The 26,959-nt window shown below is 37.4% G+C and overlaps 2 protein-coding genes, 1 long non-coding RNA gene and 4 other non-coding genes across 8 annotated transcripts in view; 1 reads left to right on the forward strand and 6 right to left on the reverse strand.

Annotated features, from left to right (window-relative positions):
- LOC127425669 (DNA-directed RNA polymerase III subunit RPC7-like) overlaps positions 1 to 26,959 on the forward strand; it is a 307,967-nt gene that overhangs the window by 224,341 nt on the left and 56,667 nt on the right. The window lies entirely within an intron of this gene.
- Positions 1,419 to 7,067, reverse strand: LOC127425663 (uncharacterized). Of its 2 annotated transcripts, XM_051671864.1 has the most exons (4): positions 6,739 to 7,067; positions 5,584 to 5,774; positions 5,391 to 5,476; positions 1,419 to 5,182 (listed from the first exon to the last, which is right to left on the reverse strand). In XM_051671864.1, the coding sequence occupies exons 2-4, from the start codon at positions 5,768 to 5,770 to the stop codon at positions 3,830 to 3,832; spliced, it is 1,626 nt and encodes a 541-aa protein (XP_051527824.1). In that variant the 5' UTR covers positions 5,771 to 5,774; positions 6,739 to 7,067; the 3' UTR covers positions 1,419 to 3,829. The 2 variants fall into 2 exon arrangements, with proteins under 2 accessions (XP_051527824.1, XP_051527822.1); XM_051671862.1 differs by lacking the exon at positions 6,739 to 7,067 and having other exon boundaries at positions 5,584 to 6,123.
- LOC127425773 (small nucleolar RNA SNORA9) lies at positions 8,098 to 8,229 on the reverse strand. Its single transcript, XR_007894683.1, has one exon. It is a non-coding gene; the product is annotated as a small nucleolar RNA SNORA9 (small nucleolar RNA).
- On the reverse strand, positions 8,560 to 8,692 carry LOC127425769 (small nucleolar RNA SNORA9). Its single transcript, XR_007894678.1, has one exon. It is a non-coding gene; the product is annotated as a small nucleolar RNA SNORA9 (small nucleolar RNA).
- Positions 18,282 to 21,176, reverse strand: LOC127425671 (uncharacterized). The gene is made up of 3 exons (XR_007894649.1): positions 21,017 to 21,176; positions 18,771 to 18,943; positions 18,282 to 18,498 (listed from the first exon to the last, which is right to left on the reverse strand). It is a non-coding gene; the product is annotated as an uncharacterized LOC127425671 (long non-coding RNA).
- On the reverse strand, positions 18,579 to 18,710 carry LOC127425774 (small nucleolar RNA SNORA9). The gene has a single exon (XR_007894684.1). It is a non-coding gene; the product is annotated as a small nucleolar RNA SNORA9 (small nucleolar RNA).
- LOC127425770 (small nucleolar RNA SNORA9) lies at positions 19,041 to 19,173 on the reverse strand. Its single transcript, XR_007894679.1, has one exon. It is a non-coding gene; the product is annotated as a small nucleolar RNA SNORA9 (small nucleolar RNA).

A 26,959-nucleotide genomic window follows, 5' to 3' on the forward strand; every position in this document is an offset into this window, starting at 1 on the left:
AACGCATGGCACTGGAAGCAGCCACAGTGAAACCTCATCCACTGTCCTGATGACATTTTGCTATCTCTCTCTCTCTCTTTATTTTTATTATAAATAAAAAATAAACCCAAACAACAATGTATCATGTTCTTGCTACTTAAATAGTGTATTAAATAGGCTTTAAAGAAGTAGTTTGCAAAAAATGACAAATGATTTTTATAATTTAATCACTTGACATTCTGTCTTCTGTGGAACAAAAAAAAAGGTGATTTCTTGAAGAATATCCTGGTCTCTCTTTTCCATAAAAGGGTGAAAGGGATTGAGGAATGGGGTTGTCAATCTCCAGAAATACAAAAAAGCACCTTAAAATTATTATCAAAGTAATCAATATAACTTGCACTATATTTCAAGTCTTCTGTTCCATGAAAGAGATTCATAACGGTGTTTGTAACAAAATGAGGGTGAATAAATATGACTTTAATTTTTATTTTGGGGTGAACTATTCCTTTAAGGTATCGTAGACAGTTATCTTATGAGAGGATGAAAGGCATTTCCGTAAACCCGGCCCCTTTCCTCTAGTCCTTCAGTCATGGGGGAGTATGGATCCTAGGCATAACTGCTGTCAAAAGCTAGAACTTTCACATGGTCTGAGTTTGTGCTGCCCACACACACTAATCTGGGATCTAATTCTTGAAAAACCTACTCATAATCATAAACAACAGGACCAAACAAGATGGAAAGAACTCAAAGCATGCCATTTAGGGACAAAAAAGGGGGTGCTGGGAGCAGTTGTGATACCAATCAGCAGTTGTGATACTATCAGTTAAATAGTATGAAATGATCCAAATAAACGTGTTGTTAAGAACAGGATTACAAATCGGATCTTATTAAAGCCATGTAAGACTATAATTTGTGTTCAGTTAATATTGTATTGGTCCTTATTTGGCAACCACAGCTCCAACATCTGAATCTAAATGCAGTGTAAAAGTGTAAAAATATAAAGGGATAGTTCAAACAAAAATGATAATTCTCTCATCATTTACTCACCAATGATGTCTCAAACCTGTATGACTTTTTCTTCTGCGGATCAAACAAAGATATTTTGAAGGGTGCATGATGTGTTTTTGTCAATACAGTACAGTGTAAGTCAATGGGGTCCAAACCTTGCACATAAAGGAAGCATAAAAGTAATCCATATGACTCGAGTGCTTCAGTCCATGTCTTCTGAAGTGATTACGATTGCTTTGGGTGAGTAACAGACCAAAATGTAAGTACTTATTCACTATTTAAAGGTGCACTCAGTCATACATTCCTCATTAAAAAAGCTGAACTCCTAAAGACATGAATTGTAATTTTGCAATATATGTAGGAAATTATGTAGGAGCACTCACATTAAAATGAAGACACCAGTCATATCAGTAACTTTATAAAAGCTGTTTTATTCTACATGGATAGGGACAACAAGTAAAAATACTTAAGATGACGCTGAGCAACACATTGGATAAGATTATGTTTATGCAATTACAACAGTGTGGAAATCAGCTTGTGAAAATCAAAGAATGAGCTGCAATGAGTCAGATTTCACAGGACATAACTAATACAGACCCTATGTTCTCCCAAACCAGGTACTGTGACATGAGTTATTTGTAGGGCTGGGCAAAAAAATATTACATTAATTGATTTTCAATTAATTGTTTTTTGTCAAATTTAGTCGATACTATATAGATTCTCAAAAGCCGTGGATCTATCTTTTACTGTATGCGCAACCCTCCCCTAATATGAGAGGAAATCATTCGCATTTGTAACCAAATTTCGCTCTATGCGGCTAAAAAAAAATTATTTGGTAATTGGCTGGTCAATTTTCAGATTTCCCTCAACAGTGACTGTGCAGTATAGTAGTATAGCGAGATACTTTCAACGCATCTTGAGAGTAAAAGTTGTTCCATGTAATGTGTGTCCAAAGACAAGATCCACGCAACCCATTTGTCATTGAATAATGTTTCTTTACTCTTTCTGTTCTTTACTGTCAGTAATAAACATTTAACTGTAATCAGGCATAGCATGGACAAGATAAAGCCATTCGAGTCGCTCTCGTTAACATGCGCTCATTTAAAGACGCTGTTTACAGAAATGCTGAATTTCTTTAAAGAGACAGTACCGGTTTTTAGCACGTGCTCAACAAATCAATGTAAATATCTGATTATGCAGTTAAAAAATAAAAATGTAACAAAATGTATTATATTCAATATAATATTTATTGATTAAATGCATTGATTTGTTCAATTTTTTAAAAGCTAAAATGTGACCAAAATGATGAAAAACTATTAAAATACAATTAGTAAAATTAATATTTTCATATTGTACCTAGTAAGAAGGTCCCCTGTATAATTCTCAGCATTAGCTCGGAGATATCTGAAATATACCCAAATGAATAGAAATCTAATTGGGAAATCTGTATCGATACCCAGCTCTAATTATCAGATGACTAAAACGCATTAGATAGAGATGTGAGTGGGGACTAAAGCTGTGAATTTCACCACCTGTAATTAAAGGGTGTGGGTTTTGAAATTATATGGCTGGAAAATCAGTAGATCTTGTGTATTTTTGGAACTTTGCAACACATACAATGCTTTTTTCTTTATGATCTCTTGGACTGTAGTATTCCTCACTAGTAAGTCACTTTGAATAAAAGAGACTACTACTGTAATCAAATGTGAAAATGTTAAGTTTATCAAGCAAAGATCTGAAAAAAACTGTAGAATGTAGCTTTTGCCAGAAGTTAAATAGTTATATTTTATTGTTAGTTTGTGTCAGTTGCAGTTGGTTGTTTAGTTCATGTTTGCAGTGTTTTTAATTTTATTGTAGTGTTGCCCTTTTGTTTTGCATAGTTGTGTTTGATTACATTAGTTTTCTGTTCTGAGCAATGAAAAGCAATTTGAGTCCCAAGTTGTCCACATTGAATAATGCCTAAAAATAATCATTCAAAATTGCTGAAAATGTTTTAAGGTAAAAGATGAATCACAGTGACGAAATCAAACCACAGGTAAAAACATATATATATATATTTTTACAGGATTCCACTACATTAAAAAAGCTGTATGTTACAGAAATATTGGAAATTACATATTCTCAGTTAACACAAATCAGTTAAGTGTCAGATCATAAAGAAAAAAAAAACAAACAAACAATTGCACTCTACACATCAATGTATTTATCTCATTCTAACGTTTAAACATGTCGACCTAAGCTCGTTTCATTCGTTTTTACACAGGGAGATGCTCAGCCCTAAGTTAACCACAGGGCCTGCCTCACTTCCTGTTCTATGCATAAAAAGGCACTTCCTCATTGAGTCCTGTCTCCATGGTAATGAGAGAGTCTTTACAAATCAACAATGAAGGCAGTACCGCCGCTCCCTATACGCATATTACGCAGTCTGAGTAGGGCACCAACTCCCTAGGAGGGCACCATCTTACCCTAGGGGGCACCAGTAACTCCCCCGGCTGCCCTTACATGCACATTATACGTTATACAAAAACTCTCGCACCACGCATTTGGATTTACTGATTTATACATATGATACAATAACTGTAAAACAATCACAGAAATTATTGCAAAGTGCTTATAAACGTGTACTATTTAAATAATAGATGTGATTATAAAATCGTCAATATAGATCAGGCTCGTACTTCTCTTAATGTACAGTAGAGTCAAGCACAAATATTATAAGGTGTCTGACAAATGTTGTTCTAAAAAAGCTGCAAAACCAAATTATAAGTGTGTTTAACAATAAAGGAGATATTGATGGTGATGTGTCAAATTATGAATTATAGATTTACTGGATTCAGTCATTTCATACGTTGGAAATTTGTGACTTTTGATTTTTGCGAAATTTGGATTTTATATCACCAGGGATCTGAAAATAAGAAAAACCTTTAGGTGCTGGATTTTGTTTAGATGTCTTAACTCCACTAGGGGTTGTCAAATCCTGCTGATCATCATTTGGGAGAGATCGGTCTACTGTTTTTTTATTTTTATGTCTGGACTCAGAGGTGCTACGTGGTCTGCTGCGTTCAGCAGTGGGTTTAGAGGGCTGACGACCTCTATCCTGTTGTAAGTCTTGCCCAGACTGAGAGTCTCTCAGGTAATGTGAGGGAGAGGTGCTACTAAAAGTAGTAGCTTGAAGCACAATGTCAGGATTTAGTCTATCGTCCTCCATTCTAGTCCTTGTTGTTTGTCTTGGCAAAGAGTTGCTGCTTCGCAAATGCGAGCTCCTCACCAACTGGCTTGGCACAGGATTGTCAACCTCACATCCAAGAAGCCTTTGCTTCACTTCATAGCTATCTTTCGATGATCCCACCACTTTAATAACATGCCCTTCCTGCCAAATCAAAACTTTGTAGATGTCTTTGAACATGTAAATGTTATGAGCAATTAGTCTCTGCTGACTGTCGCTAAGTTTATTCAGGTCTATTTCTTGTGTTCGTAGCGATGAGGTGATGTCCTGCATGAAGTAAGACAGTTTTTTAGCTGCTTCCTCAAAGGCCCCTCCCAAAATTTTAACAGTAAAAACTCCTGAATTATCCTCATGATTAATATGAGTGCTATAATCCAATTCCATTTTTTTAATAAACTCTTTTTCAAAGCGCATTGTGTATTTAAACACATCTGGTTCAACAGGGAAGGAAACCTCGGTTTGCCTGGGAGAAGGGGTCTCTGAGCTTGTGTTGGAATCATCATAGAATCTGGAAGGACTGCTACAGGAACCTCCAAAGCTTGAGCTTCCAGCCGGTGGAGAGACCATCCGGAAGCTTGGCAGACTGCTTGGGAACTCTGGGGATCTTGAGGTTATTGCTGTAGATGGGCTACTGGCCCCAACATACACTGAGTTGCCATTGGTCTGGTTGTACCTCAGTGTGTATTTAGATATGGATTCATAGTCATTGGGGCAATATTTGGATACCGGGCCTTTAGAGTAGCCATTAGTGTAAGGGGAAGGTGTTGTTCTCTGAAGATGGGTTTCTTGAGCCAGAAGCTGCATGAGTTTGGAGTGGATGAGTTTTAGCTTTAAAAAGGAGCCCTGCAAATGCAGCTGCCCTGATCTGGTCTCTGACACCTTAAAGCCATGGCTATCAAGAAGATTTAGGATTTCTCTCTGACTGGAGAACAGATTTGCATTGAGGAATGCTTCAACTGACATGTCCAGCTAAGAAAAAGGAAACATGAAAGAAAATATCTTAGCCATACCTCTCTTAGGGCAAAAATGCAAGAATTCAAACAGGAGACTGACAATTGTATTTTAATTGCAGAACATGGATAACGGGTAAATGTTAAATATGATTAATGCATTGCATACTGTACATTTACCCATCTCTAACTAGGACTAAGTGAGGATCACCAACAATAAGCATTACCTGAGGCTGGTACACTCTTTTAACTTCCAGTGGGTAAAACCGACTTTCCACTTCCAAAAGATGACTATGTTCCAAAACTCCAGGTACTAAAATATTGAGAGAAAAACAAGGGGTTTTACTCGTGGATTCCGATATTCTTCAAACAATTAACAAAAAGTAGAAGGAAAAAAAATATTAAGCCAAACTATCATACCTTCTGCCGATTCAAATACTACATAAGCCTGGCCTTCGGTGGAAGTGGGATAAATCACTGTTAAAACATCTCCACCCTTGTTACTGCGCCTCAGAAAGTGCATGGTTATTCTGTCAATCATGCTATTGTTTGGTTCAATGTCTGGGAGCCCACTGACTTCAATAACCATTCCTATTGTGTCCATCATTAAACTAAAACAATGAAGAAAGGGGGAAAAGTCACAAAACATCAATTACTGTCTGCAACACGAAAGAACTAGGGGGTAAAATTCCAGTACCAGTATGCAAAAAAACATACATTTGTTTTTGGAAAAAAAAAAAAAGGAAATGTCGTTATTATTATAGCACACATAAAGAAAATTGTTTGGCCTGTCTATGCCTATGGGGAAATAAAATATACAGAAATAAATTATTAAATAAAAATATGAAAACAAATGCATGAAAAATAAATAAAATATATAGACATATTAAAAAAAATATTCATAACAATAAAATACCAAAAATAAATATTAATACAAAAATAAATAATTGTAATAATAAATAAGTAAAAAAATTATTACCTACAAAAACTAATAAAAAACAAATCAATAAAAAATAATTAAGATAAGAATTCAGGACTAAATTGTGTGGAAAAAAGTTTAAACAAAACATTAACACCATGAGGTCATTTGTTTGTGTATTTTTTAGATTGACATGTTTGGTCCTCTATGCTTCTAATATGCAAGCAAAAGACACGATCCGAAAAGACAAAACTATAAAACTCTCGTTCAACATAATCAACTACTTCTATCTACACTGCACGCGCGCTATGTGGACAGCGTGCTTATAAAAGGAAAGTTGTCGCGTCTCTCGCTTGCAATCTACAAAAGGTGTTTTCATGGTACTGTTGGCTTTTATAAAATACTGAAACGTCAAGCGATGGTTGTAGCTCAAAACAAGTAGTCGCAAAAAATACATGTCCCAAAATGACTGAGATTATTGCAGCATTCTCAGTGTAGCACGAAACGTGGAAAACTCGTTTTACAGCAAGCGTTTCACAATAACAACCCTTGAACGTCAGCCAACAGCAATGTTTAAAGAAAATGCAATGTAATTTAAAGATAAATGCACAGCGATTATCCACGTATTTTAACACTAAGCGATTTAAAAACCGTACCTGTTGCTGACATAAATTCCGAAATGTTTCTTTTGCCAGGGTGAGGTACCAAAGTAAAAACCACTAAACTGTTCTACTGTGAAAGTGAAACTGCACAGTGCTCATGTCTCCACGGGACCAAATAGGAGTGTGTTCAACTCGCCTAACTACCTTATAGGAACAGTTCATCCAAAAAATGTATTCTCTCTTTATTTACTCACCCTCATGCCATCCCAGATGTGTATGACTTTCTTTCTTCTACTAAACACAAATATTTTAGAAGAATGTTTCAGCTCTGTAGGTCCACACAATGCAAGTGAAAGGTGACCAGATCTTTGAAGCTCCAAATATCACATAAAGGAAACATAAATGTAATCCACACAACTCCAGCGGTTAAATCCATATCTTCAGAAGTGATATGAAAGGAGTGGGTGAGAAACAGATCAATATTTAGGTACTTCTCTTTAAATCTAGAGGTTATGACATTTTCCAACAATTTCTGTTTTGTGGACAACATATTTTAACTTGTAGGCCATTCTTGTGATTCACACAAACATTGTGTTGCTGAATTTTCCCCAGGATATTAATAAAATACCATCCTATCCTATGGCATGTATCATCTACATACACTCCTGGCAAAATGGTGTAAAATAAACAAAATAAAAAGAACATTGATTTTGGGGGTTTGTGCTTTTTTCAACAAATGTAAATGTGAGGTTAATAGGAAAGGCAGTGTATGCTGTAGTACACAAACAACTGATTGCTTTTGCATTCAAGTAATAAACTATCTAGGGCATTTATTACAAACTTTTGCAATTATTATTACATTTATTACACTTTTGCAATTGAGTTATTGTAGCAATATTTAAGTCGGTCACTGGTTGTAAATCATACTGTAAAGTTTTGTATCGTTTCCCTATTAAAATAAAAACGCAAATAATTGAAGGATAAGAATGTGCACAGCAAATTACAACACTTCATTGCAGCTGTCAAAAACACTCACGCACCATCTTCAGCATTATCCTTTTCATACAAGATATATGCATTCAGCAATGTGTAAAAGGATCCACAACCATTTCACTCTTTAAAGATGTGCTCTTTGTCTTTATTCAGTAGAACTTGTAACCAAACAGACGGTGTTCAAAAAAACAAAAAATGGATGTATTTGAACCAACAACACATGCACCAAATATTGTTAAATCTTAAACCAACATTTCCAATTAAATTATATTCTCTACAGTTGTTAGGTCTTCTTTAAGCAACAAGTGATCCAACTGCACTGCAAAGAACGAGTTTCTCCCTGTAAAAGAAAAACAGATGAAATATTTTGTTAAATAAGACTTCATTTGCCTCACAAGACTATAGACACTCTTCCAATACAAATGTTTGAAGATTATATAGCCGTGCTAGGAAGGGCACCACAGCAGGCCTCAAACCACCTCAAATCTCTCTAGCAGACATCACAGGAAAGGCAAGAGTCACAAAGACTCAACCTCGCTGAACAGCCTGCAATACTGGCTATTTCAATGTACAAGGATAGACAGTACTCAAGTTTACATCAAACTTTATTACTTCGGCTTTGCAACCTGTCTGAATCTTCATATGCAGAGCGGACTTCTTTCTTGAAGCTGCTTTGAGAAATTCATCTCTTAGATGGCATCAAACTCGCAACCAAAACAATGCATAGTATTCTTCAAGGTGGCCAGATGGATGTCCTGTTAAAGCTCCAGGGGAATTCCATTACACTGCAAGAGAAAGATCATTTTAGTACATTCACATAAAAGTGGCAGTATGTACAGGTTGAGAAGAACAAGACCCTCAAGTACATAATTGCGTAGCACTGCTTGTCAGGAGTTTCTATAACCGTGCAGTAGAGAGTACAATGCATGGCCTCAAACCACCCCAAATTCATCTAGCAGACACAACAGGAAAGGACAGAGTCACTTCAGACTCAACCTCGCTGATCAGCCTGCATAAATATGTACCACATTACTATTTTAGGGTTATATCTTTTATATCTTTTTTTTTTTTATACATAAATGTGATACCACAGGGATGCTGCACAGATTTTAAAATCAAATTTAAGAACTTGTTTTAAGGTGCTATATGTAAGATTGACAACAAGCGCCTGTAATGGGTACTGCAGTCCAAATTCAAAATATTGGAGAGTTGTCTGCCCCGCCCCAGACTTGAAGCTCATGCTGGTTGCCAGAATGTTGACATGCAAATTAGCCAACTCAACATACATTTTAAAGGATTTCTGGGCTTTAAGCTGTCTCCCATTTTCCAAAGGCATCTCCAGTATTTATCCTTGTTTTACTACGCCTCTGGTCATGGTGGTTTTTAGACGGATGGCGAGGCTTTTTAGGTCGGGTGGAATCTGTTATCTTTGATCCAGTTCGTTTGCTGGCTTCCATGGCTGCAGCACGCAGTGTTGTTTGCCTGCAAACTTGTTCAAATCTGGCAACCCGGCAGTGTCGAAATACTATTGGTGAGTGGGCAGTGGGCGGGATCACACAGGTCAAAACATAAACAGAAATTACAGCCCGGAATGGAAATTTCAAAGTAGAATATACTGGCTGTAGACAATATTTGGAGAATCCAGTATTTCAATTTAGCATGTTTCTTAATTCTCTAATGACATATGTTCATTTTATGGTTTAGTACAGTAAAACAACATTACATATAGCACCTTTAAGACTTGAACAAATAAAATTAGTATGGTATGTCATACCAGATCATATTAAAATTGCTTTATCTACCAATATATCAACACAGCCGAATAAGAAATCACGAGTTTACGTACATACGAAAGTTTTTAAAATTGATATTAAATGTGTTAAAAATGTTCTTAGAATTTTTTTTTTTTTTTTTTTTACTGTGGCAGGCACAGAGGCAACAATAAATCAAAAAGAAAAAAATATATATTTGGTGCAAACGCTGGACTTATAACTATCAACAAGCCAAAAATACACCTGGGACTCTTATTTTGAAATGTCTGTACTCTCAGTTGCTCACAAAAAACAGATAAGGGAAATAAAATATGCACTCTTACAAACATCTACAACTTATTACTATATACACGCTGTAAAATAAACATCATCATAAGACAAAAATAAGCAGTAATTAACAGATTTTGAACCACTCTGAAACCGCTGGAAACACTGTATCATGAGCTCCCTGCGTGCTAAGAGAGCCGCGTCTTCACTTTGAAGCACGCAGCGCATACAGACTATAGATTTATTGAATTAAATCACAGCCTTTTCCTGTTTAATAATTACATTTGGCCATATCGTGATTCCTGTTTTCGGTCCCTAAATTTAAGACCTCTTTGAATGATAATTAAGACTTTTGTTATACCATTTAAGACTTTTTATGGCCTTAAATGTAAGACTTTTTAAGGACTCGCGGGAACCCTACACCAACTACAAGCAAGAAACTCAATTTGCTACTCATGCTATGAGCTTGTTTAATATTGCTAAGCAAATGTTAGTCATAGTTCTTAGAAATTACATAAAGACAGGTAAAAACGAGTACAATTACGTCTATTGTAAAGAACATAATGAAAATGTAAAATTCTGACTAAACTGAACCAAAAAATGCATTCCAAGCTAACATGCACGTGGACCCTTGTGACCACGTGTTTCAACTGAGACACCTTATATAAAGCCACCCAAAGAAGCTGAAGGATAAATGTAACACACTGTGACCCAATACTTCATCTTATAATACTTAACAGACAATCATTTACTTACTACCTAATTAACATTTAAAAAAGAATATTTGATCAAGCAAATATAACATTGAGATTTTAACAACAAAGTGTTATGTGAGACATACCGCCTTATGAAATAAACGAGTTTTCCAACAAGATCAGCAAGAAATAGTATTTACTGGTACATCTTCCAGGACTTTGAATCTCCCCAACGTGGTCGTCAAGCGAAGCGAACGAAATAAGAGCGAGTGTTCTTCTTCTTCTGGTGTTAAGACCGCTCACTAGAAACGTTGCCTCCACCTACTGTACATTAAATGTCCTGCATGGGGGATTCATCTGAAATTAAAATCTAGAGCTCATTTATGGGATGCCACAAACCTATGAAAATAATAATAATAATAATAATAATAATAATAATAAAGTGCCCTATACAGCAGTGCACCCCTCTTACATGCCCTAAAAACATCCCCAACTCTAACTGACCTTCACTTTATGCAATCAAACAAACTATTATGCTTAATACTCCAACAATATACTTTTGTACTTCTGACAACCCAAAACTGTTACCTCCATAACTCTTATATACCATTCCCCCTGTAGCCTACTACACATTTCAAATGTTGATCCCTTTTCCATTCATTTTCATCATCTGCACAGACAGTCATCCCCACATTTGGTTTCACCTAATAAAATACATAACCGATCATTTAAAAATGACTTGACTAATTACATTCATAATATAATTTATGGAGCTGACAATTCCTTTAAGAAATAGTTCACCCAAAAATGAACATATACCTCATCGTTTACTCACCCTCATGCCATCCCAGATGTGTATGACTTTCTTTCTTCTGCTGAACACAAAAGAAGATTTTTAGAAGAATAGGAGTTATATTTTGGTCTGTTCTCACCCAAAACCAACTGGATCACTTCAGAAGGCATTACTTAAACAAATGGAGTCATTTGGATTAATTTTTTGCAGCCTTTATATGCTTTTTGGAGCTTCAAAGTTTTGGTTACCATTCACTTGCATTGTATTGACCTACAGACCAGAGAAATTCTTTTAAAAATCTTAGTTTGTGTTCTGCAGAAGAGACAAAGTCATATATATCTGAAATGGCATAAGAGTGAGTAATAATTTCATTTTTGGATTAATTATCCCTTTAATGCAGGAATGCAAAGAGTATTTATTTGTAATTAATCTCATACTCATTACAAATAATTTCTGCTCTGTGCACATAAAAAAAAAAAAAAAAAAAAAAACTTTATGTCTGCAGGGAGGAACAATTGAATGATCATGTGAACTTTAGTTTATTCATTGGTCAGTTTTGAATGGTTTTATTTATTTATATATATATTTTGACAAATGCTTTTATATATATAGCTGTTTATGTGGTATCTGCATTTTGAGCCTGAACTTGAATTGTTCCTTGGGGAAAATGTACACATTTCACGATAAAAATAAGTATTTATCATTACAAACAAACACAGAACAGAAAGCTATTGATAAAATCTATTTTCTAAATGTGTGACAGAAAACTACTGCTGTCACAAAATCTTCCACTAGAGAGAGGCATAATACTGTTAAGCGTGCTGATGTCAAACAGGAAAATAAACTTATCTACTTGTTTCAAGGTACCCCTATACATTTTGGGGTGAGTAATAAGGATATGAAGGATAGGACAATTATTCATGCTAGCTACAACACCAGTACTGCCAATACTTAGAAGAGGTGGCTAGGAGAAATCTGTGCCATTTGTATGTGCACACACACCAGCAGAGTTACTGTAATGACTCCAGACGTAGTTTCACATGGTTTCGAGTTTTTGAATCAGAAGTATGAGGAAGAGTTTCAGGTTGACACATGGGGCTTTAATCAGTTAACACAGAGAGCCACACAGCAATAAGAGAGCACAGAGCCCTGTGCCAACACCGTTAAAGTAAGACAACGTACTGTGCCAAGAAACAGACATCAGTGTTACGAAATGAGACAGTTTAACAACTCTTCTGTGCTTATATACTTTTACTTTCCAGCCTTTATTTTAATTTCTTCTCTTTTAACAAGTACCAAGTCTGCTTGACACAATTTAGGATGATCAAGGAAAAATCTTATTATAAATGAATGTGCAAGTGCACATTTGGTCTGTGTCTCTCCATGATACTTTAAGTCAGATCTCCTTCATTTACATCAAGAGGCGACCCAACACAGTACCAAAATTATCTACAAAAGTAATCATAAATGTTCTTGTCCAACATTGAAATCTATTAAACCTTTAAATTAGGCAGAATTGTTACAATAATACGTCCACACTAATATGTTTTCATTTGAAAATGCATCTTTTTCTCTAAGTTTTGGCCTTCCGTCCACACTGAGATGGCGTTTTTGATAGCGAAAAAAGAGCTTTTCGAAAACACTCTCTCAAGTGGATACATTTGAAAACGCTGTCTTCGCATTGTAGAGTGGACAGGGAAAACTGAGATATCTGAAAAAGATTACGTATTTGTTGTCATGTGTCGCAGTCAACCCAAAACTTCAAGCTGGCGGCCCATGTTGTAGTGGCATTGCTTTTCCTGCTGTTCACTTTGATAGCATTGTTAAAGATAAATGTTCCTTTTAACAACCTTCACATTGCATTCCTTCAAAGGTGACGGGACGTTTACTTGGAATTTCTGTCCGGCGACAGAACACAACCAATTCATTTGCGTTTCAGACTGCACATGGAACAGCGATTTTTTCCAATAATCCTGGCCCGTGACCCTATCAGAACAGAGCTGTGCCCCTTTTTTGGGTCACAATCCACCAGTTTGAAACCACTCCTCCATTAGACATCTGCAAATTCCTCTAATGAGCCAGTTGCAGAAAACAAGGTTAAGTACTCAAATAGTCTTGGTTAAAAGCTGTCTGGCCAAATGACAGCTGTCTCTCTCTGCCAGCCATTAAGAACAGTAATCTATCCAAAGGAGGTCTGGGTAAGGTGAACTGAGTGTAATAAAGCTGTAATGTAGCCCTGCAGTACAATGACGTATATCACTAACAGTAGGGTTTACGACGCTGAGAGCACAACTGGCCTTCAGGTCAGGCATCACTTTCCAACAACCAAATGGATGCTAGTTTAAATTTGCAGGTTATAGGATGCAGAATGAGATCCCGTATACATTGGAGATTCATAACTACAGACAATGTTGTGTTTTGCATTGAGTATACATGCAGCTGCTTTACCATGGAATTACATAAGCAGCACTGGTTTGGACAGTGAATGATGTATTTGTGTGAGTGTGGCGTATTCTCATCAGCTGAGGATTCGGGAGGAACACTGTGTTGAGCGGCCTGAAGGGCAAGAGGACACACACACTGATTTAGGGGAAGGTTATGACATTTATTGGCTTGCTTAGGCAAGTATCACTTTTACAATTGTTCATACATAAGGTTAGGAATTGGGGGGCCTGGGTAGCTCAGCGAGTATTGATGCTGACTACCACCCCTGGAGTCACGAGTTCGAATCCAGGGTGTGCTGAGTGACTTCAGCCAGGTCTCCTAAGCAACCAAATTGGCCCAGTTGCTAGGGAGGGTAGAGTCACATGGGGTAACCTCCTCGTGGTCGCGAATAGGGGTTCTCGCTCTCAATGGGGCGCGTGGTAAGTTGTGTGTGGATCGCGGAGAGTAGCATGAGCCTCCACGTGCTGTGAGTCTCCGCAGTGTCATGCACAGCGAGCCACGTGATAAGATGCGTGGACTGACCATCTCAGAAGCAGAGGCAACTGAGACTTTTCCCCCACCACCCGGATTGAGGTGAGTAACCGCGCCACCACGAGGACCTACTAAGTAGTGGGAATTGGGCAAACCAAATTGGGAGAAAAGGGGATAAAAAAAAAAAAAGGTTAGGAATTTGAAGAAATCCCGAACCTTAAGTATTAAACTTCAGTGCTTAGCACATGGCGGACTCGAGTGCTGAACCATATCTAGAAATCAGAATATCAAAGAAACTTGGAGTTTGACTTTGGCTGGTAAAGAACCATAAAACAACCATCCAAAACACCCTAGCAGCAGCATAGCAAGATGCTACAACACTCAGATCACCTTAAAGCTGAAGTATGTAATTTCTGCGACACACGCACCACCGAATGGAATTACAAAAATAAACAACGTCTTCAAAACAGCTTTCTGAACACGCCCCTCATCTGCCGTTGATCGAACAAACAAATAGCCCCACCCCCAATTAAAGCCATTGGTTGAGTAATGTTTTTAGAGTGGGTCTAAACAGGTAGCTCAGAACAAACTTTTCACATGAACCTTATAGCGCCACACAGTGTTTACAGGTTTTGAGTAAATTAACCTATGAATGGCTTACTTTTAGTTGATTCTGCATATTAAGCTGTGTTAGGAGAAAGAATTTTAACACTGAAAAAGTTACATACTTCATCTTTAAGCCAGCGTCACACTAGCCAACTCCAAAAAACAGGGTTTTGGTCGAGGTTGTCACACTTACAGACTGAGTTTTGCTGAGGTCTTGCTCTCTTCAGTTGGAGGTATGACACACTCACAAATTTAGAATGACAGACGTGTGACAGATATACACACTCCCTGAGACACTCTCTCCGATTCCCGAAATAACACCAGGAGTTCAGTGTGAACATTAACAATTGTAATAGAGAGATTTAAGATATTAAAAATTAAGTATCTTTACCGTGTTAATGTGTGTAATTGTGTATTTATCCCCTCTGGGCTTGCCGTAGAAAGCGCATTTCCATATTCATCTTTCAGTGAGCAAAGGATTTATGTTAAATAAAAACAGACTTTTCTGCCTCCACTTTCTGATTTTTAGTAATTTTAGTGTTGGAGAATCCCAGGAAAAACACTTGGTGACAGAATCACTCTGGATTACATTTGGAACTTCTGATATGTGGTTGAGTACGGTCACTGATGAAAGCATTCTGATCAGAGCATGATGTCTTGTCGGTTCTTCAGTAAAAACGGCTCATTGGTCAATTGTCAAGACCACAAGTACTAACCCCGGCAACTGAATTATTTTTTTCTATCATGTTTGATGTGCTTTCCCATTTGCTGGAGCCATTAACTAAGCAGGGAGTCCAGACAGTCAAGAATTGACCTGCTGGCAGACTCTAATGCGAGCGCCAACTCCTTCTGACTCAACATGATCACACGTTAAGTCTGCATGTTGTTTCCAAAAGTTCCAGTACCCTAGGATCGGCGACATTATGCCAACTCACTGACAGGCAAAATCTCCAAGCAGATCGCATTTACCTTTCTTAATGGCGTGACCGGATGTGTGCTGTGTCGGCAGTGTAGGAGACCCAAGTTTGTATCCTACGTTGAAACCAGGAAGTAATCATTAATCAGTGATGAGCACGATTCAGAGGCTGCATTTTTCATCCTAACATTACATTTTTACTCCACTGGTGGTTAGACTTAGGTTTGGAGTTTGAGTTTTGGGGGGTACAGTTCATAAAACATGCATTTGTCTTCACTGTATTACATCTTGTACAGTTGAAAACAACTCACTTCACAATCGCTTTTTGCATCTAAGTGCAAGAAACACTTTTAGCGCAACAAACTATCGAAGGCATTGAATAAGTTCACAAATTTGTTTGAATGAGTTGGTGCAATGTTTCGTTTTAGCACCAGGAAATCACTGACCTCAATGTACATTTTTCACTGAATACCCAGAGAGGCTGTAGACTCCAGTACAATCCCAGAGAGGGATGATCAAGTGATAGTCGTGTACACAGCTGTCTGTGTAACAGGAGAACATTGGGTAGGTTTTGAAATCCACAGATCGAAGGTTTAAGGTCTTGTTGCAGTATAATCTGGGAATGACTCAGGGTTCATAAAATTCCAGTCAGCTGACAATATTAGAATAATATATATACACACACATATATATATATATATATATATATATATATATATATTTTTTTTTTTTTTTTTTTAAACATAGGACTCAGATCTCATAGCAGGCCACACACACAAGAGAAACTAGATTCAGTTTTGTCCCTGCCTTTGTAACTTTCATTTCTAATTCTCTTTCTTGCTTTTAATAGCTGTTGCTAGCTGATAATTCAACTTCTGTGTCACAGTTTCAGCTTTTCTTTGTAGTGCAGCGTTCTAAAGCTCTAACCCTAACTTATCCTATCCCTAACCCTGACCCTAACCCCAAACATGACCCTGACCCTAACACATAGTGCTATGGACATGAATGTTACCTCAAATCATATGACTTATGATTTTTATCTGGTGGACAAAAATATCTTGAGATTTAAATGTGGGCTCTTTTGAGTTGGGTCATTAAGCCAATAAGCCATATAAAATATGACCAAAAGCAATGAAAAGACCCCAATTTCAGAAGAGATCTTCAAAAATGGCTCAAACTGTGCTCAGGTTTGCCAAGATACCAAAGTCTGCAATCAAAAGTCAGATTTCAACTTACACAATTGCATCATATTCTTCCAATACCAGGTATCTGAGGTATCCAGATAATTTTTTTATTGCTGTACTCTTACTGTATATCAACAATTGTATAATTTGTGTTATTTCTTCTAAGCAATATTAGGTGTCCAAGCAGAGTAACCACAGATGTAGTTTATTACATGAAATATAGACATGTTCCACTAACGTTTCACAACCACAAAGTATGTTTCTTTTGCCAGGGTGAGGTACCAAAGAACCACTAAACTGTTCTCCTGTGAAAGTGAAACTGCACAGTGCTCATGTCTCCACGGGAACAAATAGGAGTGTGTTCAACTCCATTAACTGCCTTAAAGGAACAGTTCATCCAAAAATTTTAATTCTCTCTTTATTTACTCACCCTCATGCCATCCCAGATGTGTATGACTTTCTTTCTTCTACTAAACACAAATATTTTTAGAAGAATGTTTCAGCTCTGTAGGTCCACACAATGCAAGTGAAAGGTGACCAGATCTTTGAAGCTCCAAAAATCACAAAGGAAACATAAACTTAATCCACACAACTCCAGCGGTTAAATCCATATCTTCAGAAGCGATATGAAAGGAGTGGGTGAGAAACAGATCAATATTGAAGTTATTTTTCTTTTCTTTTTTTTAAACTATAAATTCTCCTCCGTCCAGTAGGTGGTGATATGCAAAGAATGTGAATCGTCAAAAAAAAAAAAAAAAAAAAAAAAAAAACAATTGAAAGTGGAGATTAATAGTAAAAAAAGGACTTAAATATTTGTGTTTCTCACCCACATCTATCACATCACTTCTGAAGAAATGGATTTAACCACTGGAGTCTTATGAACTATATTTCCCCCCATGTCATTGTCTTTAAATCTAGAGGTTATGACATTTTCCAACAATTTCTGTTTTGTGGACAACATATTTTAACTTGTAGGCCATTCTTGTGATTCACACAAACATTGTGTTGCTGAATTTTCCCCAGGATATTAATAAAATACCATCCTATCCTATGGCATGTATCATCTACATACACTCCTGGCAAAATGGTGTAAAATAAACAAAATAAAAAGAACATTGATTTTGGGGGTTTGTGCTTTTTTCTACACTTGTAAATGTGAGGTTAATAGGAAAGGCAGTGTATGCTTTAGTACACAAACAACTGATTGGGCATTTATTACAAACAATTCAGTCTTTTGCAATTGAGTTATTGTAGCAATATTTAAGTCGGTCACTGGTTGTAAATCATACTGTAAAGTTTTGTATCGTTTCCCTATTAAAATAAAAACGCAAATAATTGAAGGTTAAAAAGGTGCACAGCAAATTAAAACACTCACGCACCATCTTCAGCATTATCCTTTTCATACAAGATATATGCATTCAGCAATGTGTAAAAGGATCCACAACCATTTCACTCTTTAAAGATGTGCTCTTTGTCTTTATTCAGTAGAACTTGTAACCAAACAGACGGTGTTCAAAAAAACAAAAAATGGATGTATTTGAACCAACAACACATGCACCAAATATTGTTAAATCTTAAACCAACATTTCCAATTAAATTATATTCTCTACAGTTGTTAGGTCTTCTTTAAGCAACAAGTGATCCAACTGCACTGCAAAGAACGAGTTTCTCCCTGTAAAAGAAAAACAGATGAAATATTTTGTTAAATAAGACTTCATTTGCCTCACAAGACTATAGACACTCTTCCAATACAAATGTTTGAAGATTATATAGCCGTGCTAGGAAGGGCACCACAGCAGGCCTCAAACCACCTCAAATCTCTCTAGCAGACATCACAGGAAAGGCAAGAGTCACAAAGACTCAACCTCGCTGAACAGCCTGCAATACTGGCTATTTCAATGTACAAGGATAGACAGTACTCAAGTTTACATCAAACTTTATTACTTCGGCTTTGCAACCTGTCTGAATCTTCATATGCAGAGCGGACTTCTTTCTTGAAGCTGCTTTGAGAAATTCATCTCTTAGATGGCATCAAACTCGCAACCAAAACAATGCATAGTATTCTTCAAGGTGGCCAGATGGATGTCCTGTTAAAGCTCCAGGGGAATTCCATTACACTGCAAGAGAAAGATCATTTTAGTACATTCACATAAAAGTGGCAGTATGTACAGGTTGAGAAGAACAAGACCCTCAAGTACATAATTGCGTAGCACTGCTTGTCAGGAGTTTCTATAACCGTGCAGTAGAGAGTACAATGCATGGCCTCAAACCACCCCAAATTCATCTAGCAGACACAACAGGAAAGGACAGAGTCACTTCAGACTCAACCTCGCTGATCAGCCTGCATAAATATGTACCACATTACTATTTTAGGGTTATATCTTTTAATACATAAATGTGATACAACAGGGATGCTGCACAGATTTTAAAATCAAATGTAAGACCTTTTTTTAAGGTGCTATATGTAAGATTGACAACAAGCGTTTGAAATGGGTACTGCAGTCCAAATTCAAAATATTGGAGAGTTGTCTGCCCCGCCCCAGACTTGAAGCTCATGCGGGTTGCCAGAATGTTGAAACGCAAATTAGCCAACTCAGCATCCGTTTTAAAGGATTTCTGGGCTTTAAGCTGTCTCCCATTTTCCAAAGGCATCTCCAGTATTTATCCTTGTTTTACTACGTCTCTGGTCATGGTGGTTTTTAGACGGATGGCGAGGCTTTTTAGGTCTGGTGGAATCGGTTATCTTTGATCCAGTTCGTTTGCTGGCTTCCATGGCTGCAGCACGCAGTGTTGTTTGCCTGCAAACTTGTTCAAATCTGGCAACCCGGTGGTGTCGAAATACTATTGGTGAGTGGGCAGTGGGCGGGATCACACAGGTCAAAACATAAACAGAAATTCCGGCCGGAATGGAAACTTCAAAGTAGAATATACTGGCTGTAGACAATATTTGGAGAATCCAGTATTTCAATTTAGCATGTTTCTTAATTCTCTAATGACATATGTTCATTTTATGGTTTAGTACAGTAAAAAATATTACATATAGCACCTTTAAGACTTGAACAAATAAAATTAGTATGGTATGTCATACCAGATCATATTAAAATTGCTTTATCTACCAATATATCAACATATCCGAATAAGAATTCACGAGTTTACGTACATATGAAAGTTTTTAAAATTGATATTAAATGTGTTAAAAATGTTCTTAGATTTTTATTTTTTTTTTACTGTGGCAGGCACAGAGGCAACAATAAAACAAAAGGTAAAATAAAAAAAAATTGGTGCAAACGCTGGACTTATAACTATCAACAAGCAAAAAATACACCTGGGACTCTTATTTTGAAATGTCTGTACTCTCAGTTGCTCACAAAAAACAGATAAGGGAAATAAAATATGCACTTTTACAAACATCTACAACTTATTACTATATACACGCTGTAAAATAAACATCATCATAAGACAAAAATAAGCAGTAATTAACAGATTTTGAACCACTCTGAAACCGCTGGAAACACTGTATCATGAGCTCCCCACGTGCTAAGAGAGCCGCGTCTTCACTTTGAAGCACGCAGCGCATACAGACTACAGATTTATTGAATTAAATCACAGCCTTTTCCTGTTTAATAATTACATTTGGCCATATCGTGATTCCTGTTTTCGGTCCCTAAATTTAAGACCTCTTTGAATTATAATTAAGACTTTTGTTATACCATTTAAGACTTTTTATGGCCTTAAATGTAAGACTTTTTAAGGACTCGCGGGAACCCTACACCAACTACAAGCAAGAAACTCAATTTGCTACTCATGCTATGAGCTTGTTTAATATTGCTAAGCAAATGTTAGTCATAGTTCTTAGAAATTACATAAAGACAGGTAAAAACGAGTACAATTACGTCTATTGTAAAGAACATAATGAAAATGTAAAATTCTGACTAAACTGAACCAAAAAATGCATTCCAAGCTAACATGCACGTGGACCCTTGTGACCACGTGTTTCAACTGAGACACCTTATATAAAGCCACCCAAAGAAGCTGAAGGATAAATGTAACACACTGTGACCCAATACTTCATCTTATAATACTTAACAGACAATCATTTACTTACTACCTAATTAACATTTAAAAAAGAATATTTGATCAAGCAAATATAACATTGAGATTTTAACAACAAAGTGTTATGTGAGACATACCGCCTTATGAAATAAACGAGTTTTCCAACAAGATCAGCAAGAAATAGTATTTACTGATACATCTTCCAGGACTTTGAATCTCCCCAACGTGGTCGTCAAGCGAAGCGAACGAAATAAGAGCGAGTGTTCTTCTTCTTCTGGTGTTAAGACCGCTCACTAGAAACGTTGCCTCCACCTACTGTACATTAAATGTCCTGCATGGGGGATTCATCTGAAATTAAAATCTAGAGCTCATTTATGGGATGCCACAAACCTATGAAAATAATAATAATAATAATTATAATAATAATAAAGTGCCCTATACAGCAGTGCACCCCTCTTACATGCCCTAAAAACATCCCCAACTCTAACTGACCTTCACTTTATGCAATCAAACAAACTATTATGCTTAATACTCCAACAATATACTTTTGTACTTCTGATAACCCATGGAAGCACTCTAGCTTATACATTTGATTGATTTGTTTCTTTAGAACTTTCTGTAAACACCTGCAGAAATGAATAAAAGCTTTCATTCAGGAATGGACTCACCTTACTTCCGACACACGTCCTCCATATTTTTCTTGGCTTCTGTTAAGCTCAATTCAGCACTCTCTAGAGCCAGACAGAGGCACATCAGGACAAAAGACCATATTATAAAGGCCAAATTCCTTGACCTGTTTCCCACACTTCCACACAAAACTGTTACCTCCATAACTCTTATATACCATTCCCCCTGTAGCCTACTACACATTTCAAATGTTGATCCCTTTTCCATTCATTTTCATCATCTGCACAGACAGTCATCCCCACATTTGGTTTCACCTAATAAAATACATAACCGATCATTTAAAAATGACTTGACTAATTACATTCATAATATAATTTATGGAGCTGACAATTCCTTTAAGAAATAGTTCACCCAAAAATGAACATATACCTCATCGTTTACTCACCCTCATGCCATCCCAGATGTGTATGACTTTCTTTCTTCTGCTGAACACAAAAGAAGATTTTTAGAAGAATAGGAGTTATATTTTGGTCTGTTCTCACCCAAAACCAACTGGATCACTTCAGAAGGCATTACTTAAACAAGTGGAGTCATTTGGATTAATTTTTTGCAGCCTTTATATGCTTTTTGGAGCTTCAAAGTTTTGGTTACCATTCACTTGCATTGTATTGACCTACAGACCTGAGAAATTCTTTTAAAAATCTTAGTTTGTGTTCTGCAGAAGAGACAAAGTCATATATATCTGAAATGGCATAAGAGTGAGTAATAATTTCATTTTTGAATGAATTATCCCTTTAATGCAGGAATGCAAAGAGTATTTATTTGTAATTAATCTCATACTCATTACAAATAATTTCTGCTCTGTGCACATAAAAAAAAAAAAAAAACTTTATGTCTGCAGGGAGGAACAATTGAATGATCATGTGAACTTTAGTTTATTCATTGGTCAGTTTTGAATGGTTTTATTTATTTATATATATATATATTGACAAATGCTTTTATATATATAGCTGTTTATGTGGTATCTGCATTTTGAGCCTGAACTTGAATTGTTCCTTGGGGAAAATGTACACATTTCACGATAAAAATAAGTATTTATCATTACAAACAAACACAGAACAGAAAGCTATTGATAAAATCTATTTTCTAAATGTGTGACAGAAAACTACTGCTGTCACAACATCTTCCACTAGAGGGAGGCATAATACTGTTAAGCGTGCTGATGTCAAACAGGAAAATAAACTTATCTACTTGTTTCAAGGTACCCCTATACATTTTTGGGTGAGTAGTAAGGATATGAAGGATAGGACAATTATTCATGCTAGCTACAACACCAGTACTGCCAATACTTAGAAGAGGTGGCTAGGAGAAATCTGTGCCATTTGTATGTGCACACATACCAGCAGAGTTACTGTAATGACTCCAGACGTAGTTTCACATGGTTTCGAGTTTTTGAATCAGAAGTATGAGGAAGAGTTTCAGGTTGACACATGGGGCTTTAATCAGTTAACACAGAGAGGCACACAGCAATAAGAGAGCACAGAGCCCTGTGCCAACACCGTTAAAGTAAGACAACGTACTGTGCCAAGAAACAGACATCAGTGTTACGAAATGAGACAGATGGACAACTCCTCTGTGCTTATATACTTTTACTTTCCAGCCTTTATTTTAATTTCTTCTCTTTTAACAAGTACCAAGTCTGCTTGACACAATTTAGGATGATCAAGGAAAAATCTTATTATAAATGAATGTGCAAGTGCATATTTGGTCTGTGTCTCTCCATGATACTTTAAGTCAGATCTCCTTCATTTACATCAAGAGGCGACCCAACACAGTACCAAAATTATCTACAAAAGTAATCATAAATGTTCTTGTCCAACATTGAAATCTATTAAACCTTTAAATTAGGCAGAATTGTTACAATAATACGTCCACACTAATATGTTTTCGTTTGAAAATGCATCTTTTTCTCTAAGTTTTGGCCTTCCGTCCACACTGAGATGGCGTTTTTGATAGCGAAAAAAGAGCTTTTCGAAAACACTCTCTCAAGTGGATACATTTGAAAACGCTGTCTTCGCATTGTAGAGTGGACAGGGAAAACTGAAATATCTGAAAAAGATTACGTATTTGTTGTCATGTGTCGCAGTCAACCCAAAACTTCAAGCTGGCGGCCCATGTTGTAGTGGCATTGTTTTTCCTGCTGTTCACTTTGATAGCATTGTTAAAGATAAATGTTCCTTTTAACAACCTTCACATTGCATTCCTTCAAAGGTGACGGGACGTTTACTAGGAATTTCTGTCCGGAGACAGAACACAACCAATTCAATTGCGTTTCAGACTGCACATGGAACAGCGATTTTTTCCAATAATCCTGGCCCGTGACCCTATCAGAACAGAGCTGTGCCCCTTTTTTGGGTCACAATCCACCAGTTTGGAACCACTCCTCCATTAGACATCTGCAAATTCCTCTAATGAGCCAGTTGCAGAAAACAAGGTTAAGTACTCAAATAGTCTTGGTTAAAAGCTGTCTGGCCAAATGACAGCTGTCTCTCTCTGCCAGCCATTAAGAACAGTAATCTATCCAAAGGAGGTCTGGGTAAGGTGAACTGAGTGTAACAATGCTGTAATGTAGCCCTGCAGCACAATGACGTATATCACCAACAGTAGGGTTTACGACGCTGAGAGCACAACTGGCCTTCAGGTCAGGCATCACTTTCCAATAACCAAATGGATGCTAGTTTAAATTTGCAGGTTATAGGATGCAGAATGAGATCCCGTATACATTGGAGATTCATAACTACAGACAATGTTGTGTTTTGCATTGAGTATACATGCAGCTGCTTTACCATGGAATTACATAAGCAGCACTGGTTTGGACAGTGAATGATGTATTTGTGTGTTTGTGGCGTACTCTCATCAGCTGAAGATTGGGGAGGAACACTGTGTTGAGCGGCCTTAAGGGCAAGAGGACACACACACTGATTTAGGGGAAGGTTATGACATTTATTGGCTCGCTTAGGCAAGTATCACTTTTACAATTGTTCATACATAAGGTTAGGAATTGGGGGGCCTGGGTAGCTCAGCGAGTATTGATGCTGACTACCACCCCTGGAGTCACGAGTTCGAATCCAGGGTGTGCTGAGTGACTTCAGCCAGGTCTCCTAAGCAACCAAATTGGCCCAGTTGCTAGGGAGGGTAGAGTCACATGGGGTAACCTCCTCGTGGTCGCGAATAGGGGTTCTCGCTCTCAATGGGGCGCGTGGTAAGTTGTGTGTGGATCGCGGAGAGTAGCATGAGCCTCCACATGCTGTGAGTCTCCGCAGTGTCATGCACAGCAAGCCACGTGATAAGATGCGTGGACTGACCATCTCAGAAGCAGAGGCAACTGAGACTTTTCCCCCACCACCCGGATTGAGGTGAGTAACCGCGCCACCACGAGGACCTACTAAGTAGTGGGAATTGGGCAAACCAAATTGGGAGAAAAGGGTATAAAAAAAAAAAAAGGTTAGGAATTTGAAGAAATCCCGAACCCTAAGTATTAAACTTCAGTGCTTAGCACGTGGCGGACTCGAGTGCTGAACCATATTTAGAAATCAGAATATCAAAGAAACTTGGAGTTTGACTTTGGCTGGTAAAGAACCATAAAACAACCATCCAAAAAACCCTAGCAGCAGCATAGCAAGATGCTACAACACTCAGATCACCTTAAAGCTGAAGTATGTAATTTCTGCGACACACGCACCACCGAATGGAATTACAAAAATAAACAACGTCTTCAAAACAGCTTTCTGAACACGCCCCTCATCTGCCGTTGATCGAACAAACAAATAGCCCCACCCCCAACTAAAGTCATTGGTTGAGTTATGTATTTAGAGTGGGTCTAAACAGGTAGCTCAGAACAAACTTTTCACATGAATCTTATAGCGCCACACAGTGTTTACAGGTTTTGAGTAAATTAACCTATGAATGGCTTACTTTTAGTTGACTCTGCATATTAAGCTGTGTTAGGAAAAAGAATTTTAACACTGAAAAATTTACATACTTCATCTTTAAGCCAGCGTCACACTAGCCGTCTCCAAACAACAGGGTTTTGGTCGAGGTTGTCACACTTACAGACTGAGTTTTGCTGAGGTCTTGCTCTCTTCAGTCAGAGGTATGACACACTCACAAATTTAGAATGACAGACGTGTGACAGATATACACACTCCCTGAGACACTCTCTCCGATTCCCGAAATAACACCAGGAGTTCAGTGTGAACATAAACAATTGTAATAGAGAGATTTAAAATATGATTAATGGAGTATCTTTACCGTGTTAATGTGTGTAATTGTGTATTTATCCCCTCTGGGCTTGCCGTAGAAAGCGCATTTCCATATTCATCTTTCAGTGAACAAAGGATTTATGTTAAATAAAAACAGACTTTTCTGCCTCCACTTTCTGATTTTTAGTCATTTTAGTGTTGGAGAATCCCAGGAAAAACACTTGGTGACAGAATCACTCTGGATTACATTTGGAACTTCTGATATGTGGTTGAGTACGGTCACTGATGAAAGCATTCTGATCAGAGCATGATGTCTTGTCGGTTCTTCAGTAAAAGCGGCTCATTGGTCAATTGTCAAGACCACAAGTACTAACCCCGGCAACTGAATTATTTTTTTCTATCATGTTTGATGTGCTTTCCCATTTGCTGGAGCCATTAACTAAGCAGGGAGTCCAGACAGTCAAGAATTGACCTGCTGGCAGACTCTAATGCGAGCGCCAACTCCTTCTGACTCAACATGATCACACGTTAAGTGTGCATGTTGTTTCCAAAAGTTCCAGTACCCTAGGATCGGCGACATTATGCCAACTCACTGACAGGCAAAATCTCCAAGCAGATCGCATTTACCTTTCTTAATGGCGTGACCGGATGTGTGCTGTGTCGGCAGAGTAGGAGACCCAAGTTTGTATCCTACGTTGAAACCAGGAAGTAATTAATCAGTGATGAGCACGATTCAGAGGCTGCATTTTTCATCCTAACATTACATTTTTACTCCACTGGTGGTTAGACTTAGGTTTGGAGTTTGAGTTTTGGGGGGTACAGTTCATAAAACATGCATTTGTCTTCACTGTATTACATCTTGTACAGTTGAAAACAACTCACTTCACAATCGCTTTTTGCATCTAAGTGCAAGAAACACTTTTAGCGCAACAAACTATCGAAGGCATTGAATAAGTTCACAAATTTGTTTGAATGAGTTGGTGCAATGTTTCGTTTTAGCACCAGGAAATCACTGACCTCAATGTACATTTTTCACTGAATACCCAGAGAGGCTGTAGACTCCAGTACAATCCCAGAGAGGGATGATCAAGTGATAGTCGTGTACACAGCTGTCTGTGTAACAGGAGAACATTGGGTAGGTTTTGAAATCCACAGATCGAAGGTTTAAGGTCTTGTTGCAGTATAATCTGG

Source organism: Myxocyprinus asiaticus, chromosome 34 (assembly GCF_019703515.2).
Source record: "Myxocyprinus asiaticus isolate MX2 ecotype Aquarium Trade chromosome 34, UBuf_Myxa_2, whole genome shotgun sequence".
NCBI lineage: Eukaryota > Metazoa > Chordata > Actinopteri > Cypriniformes > Catostomidae > Myxocyprinus > Myxocyprinus asiaticus.

Excerpts from the sequence above, each read along its gene's own strand:
- LOC127425663 (XM_051671862.1), bottom strand. The coding sequence starts at position 5,812 with ATGTTTTGTGACTTTTCCCCCTTTCTTCATTGTTTTAGTTTAATGATG. Across the intron at positions 5,477-5,583 it reads AGTATTTGAATCGGCAGAAG|TACCTGGAGTTTTGGAACAT; the intron begins GTATGATAGTTT and ends TCAATATTTTAG. Across the intron at positions 5,183-5,390 it reads AAAGAGTGTACCAGCCTCAG|CTGGACATGTCAGTTGAAGC; the intron begins GTAATGCTTATT and ends CCTTTTTCTTAG.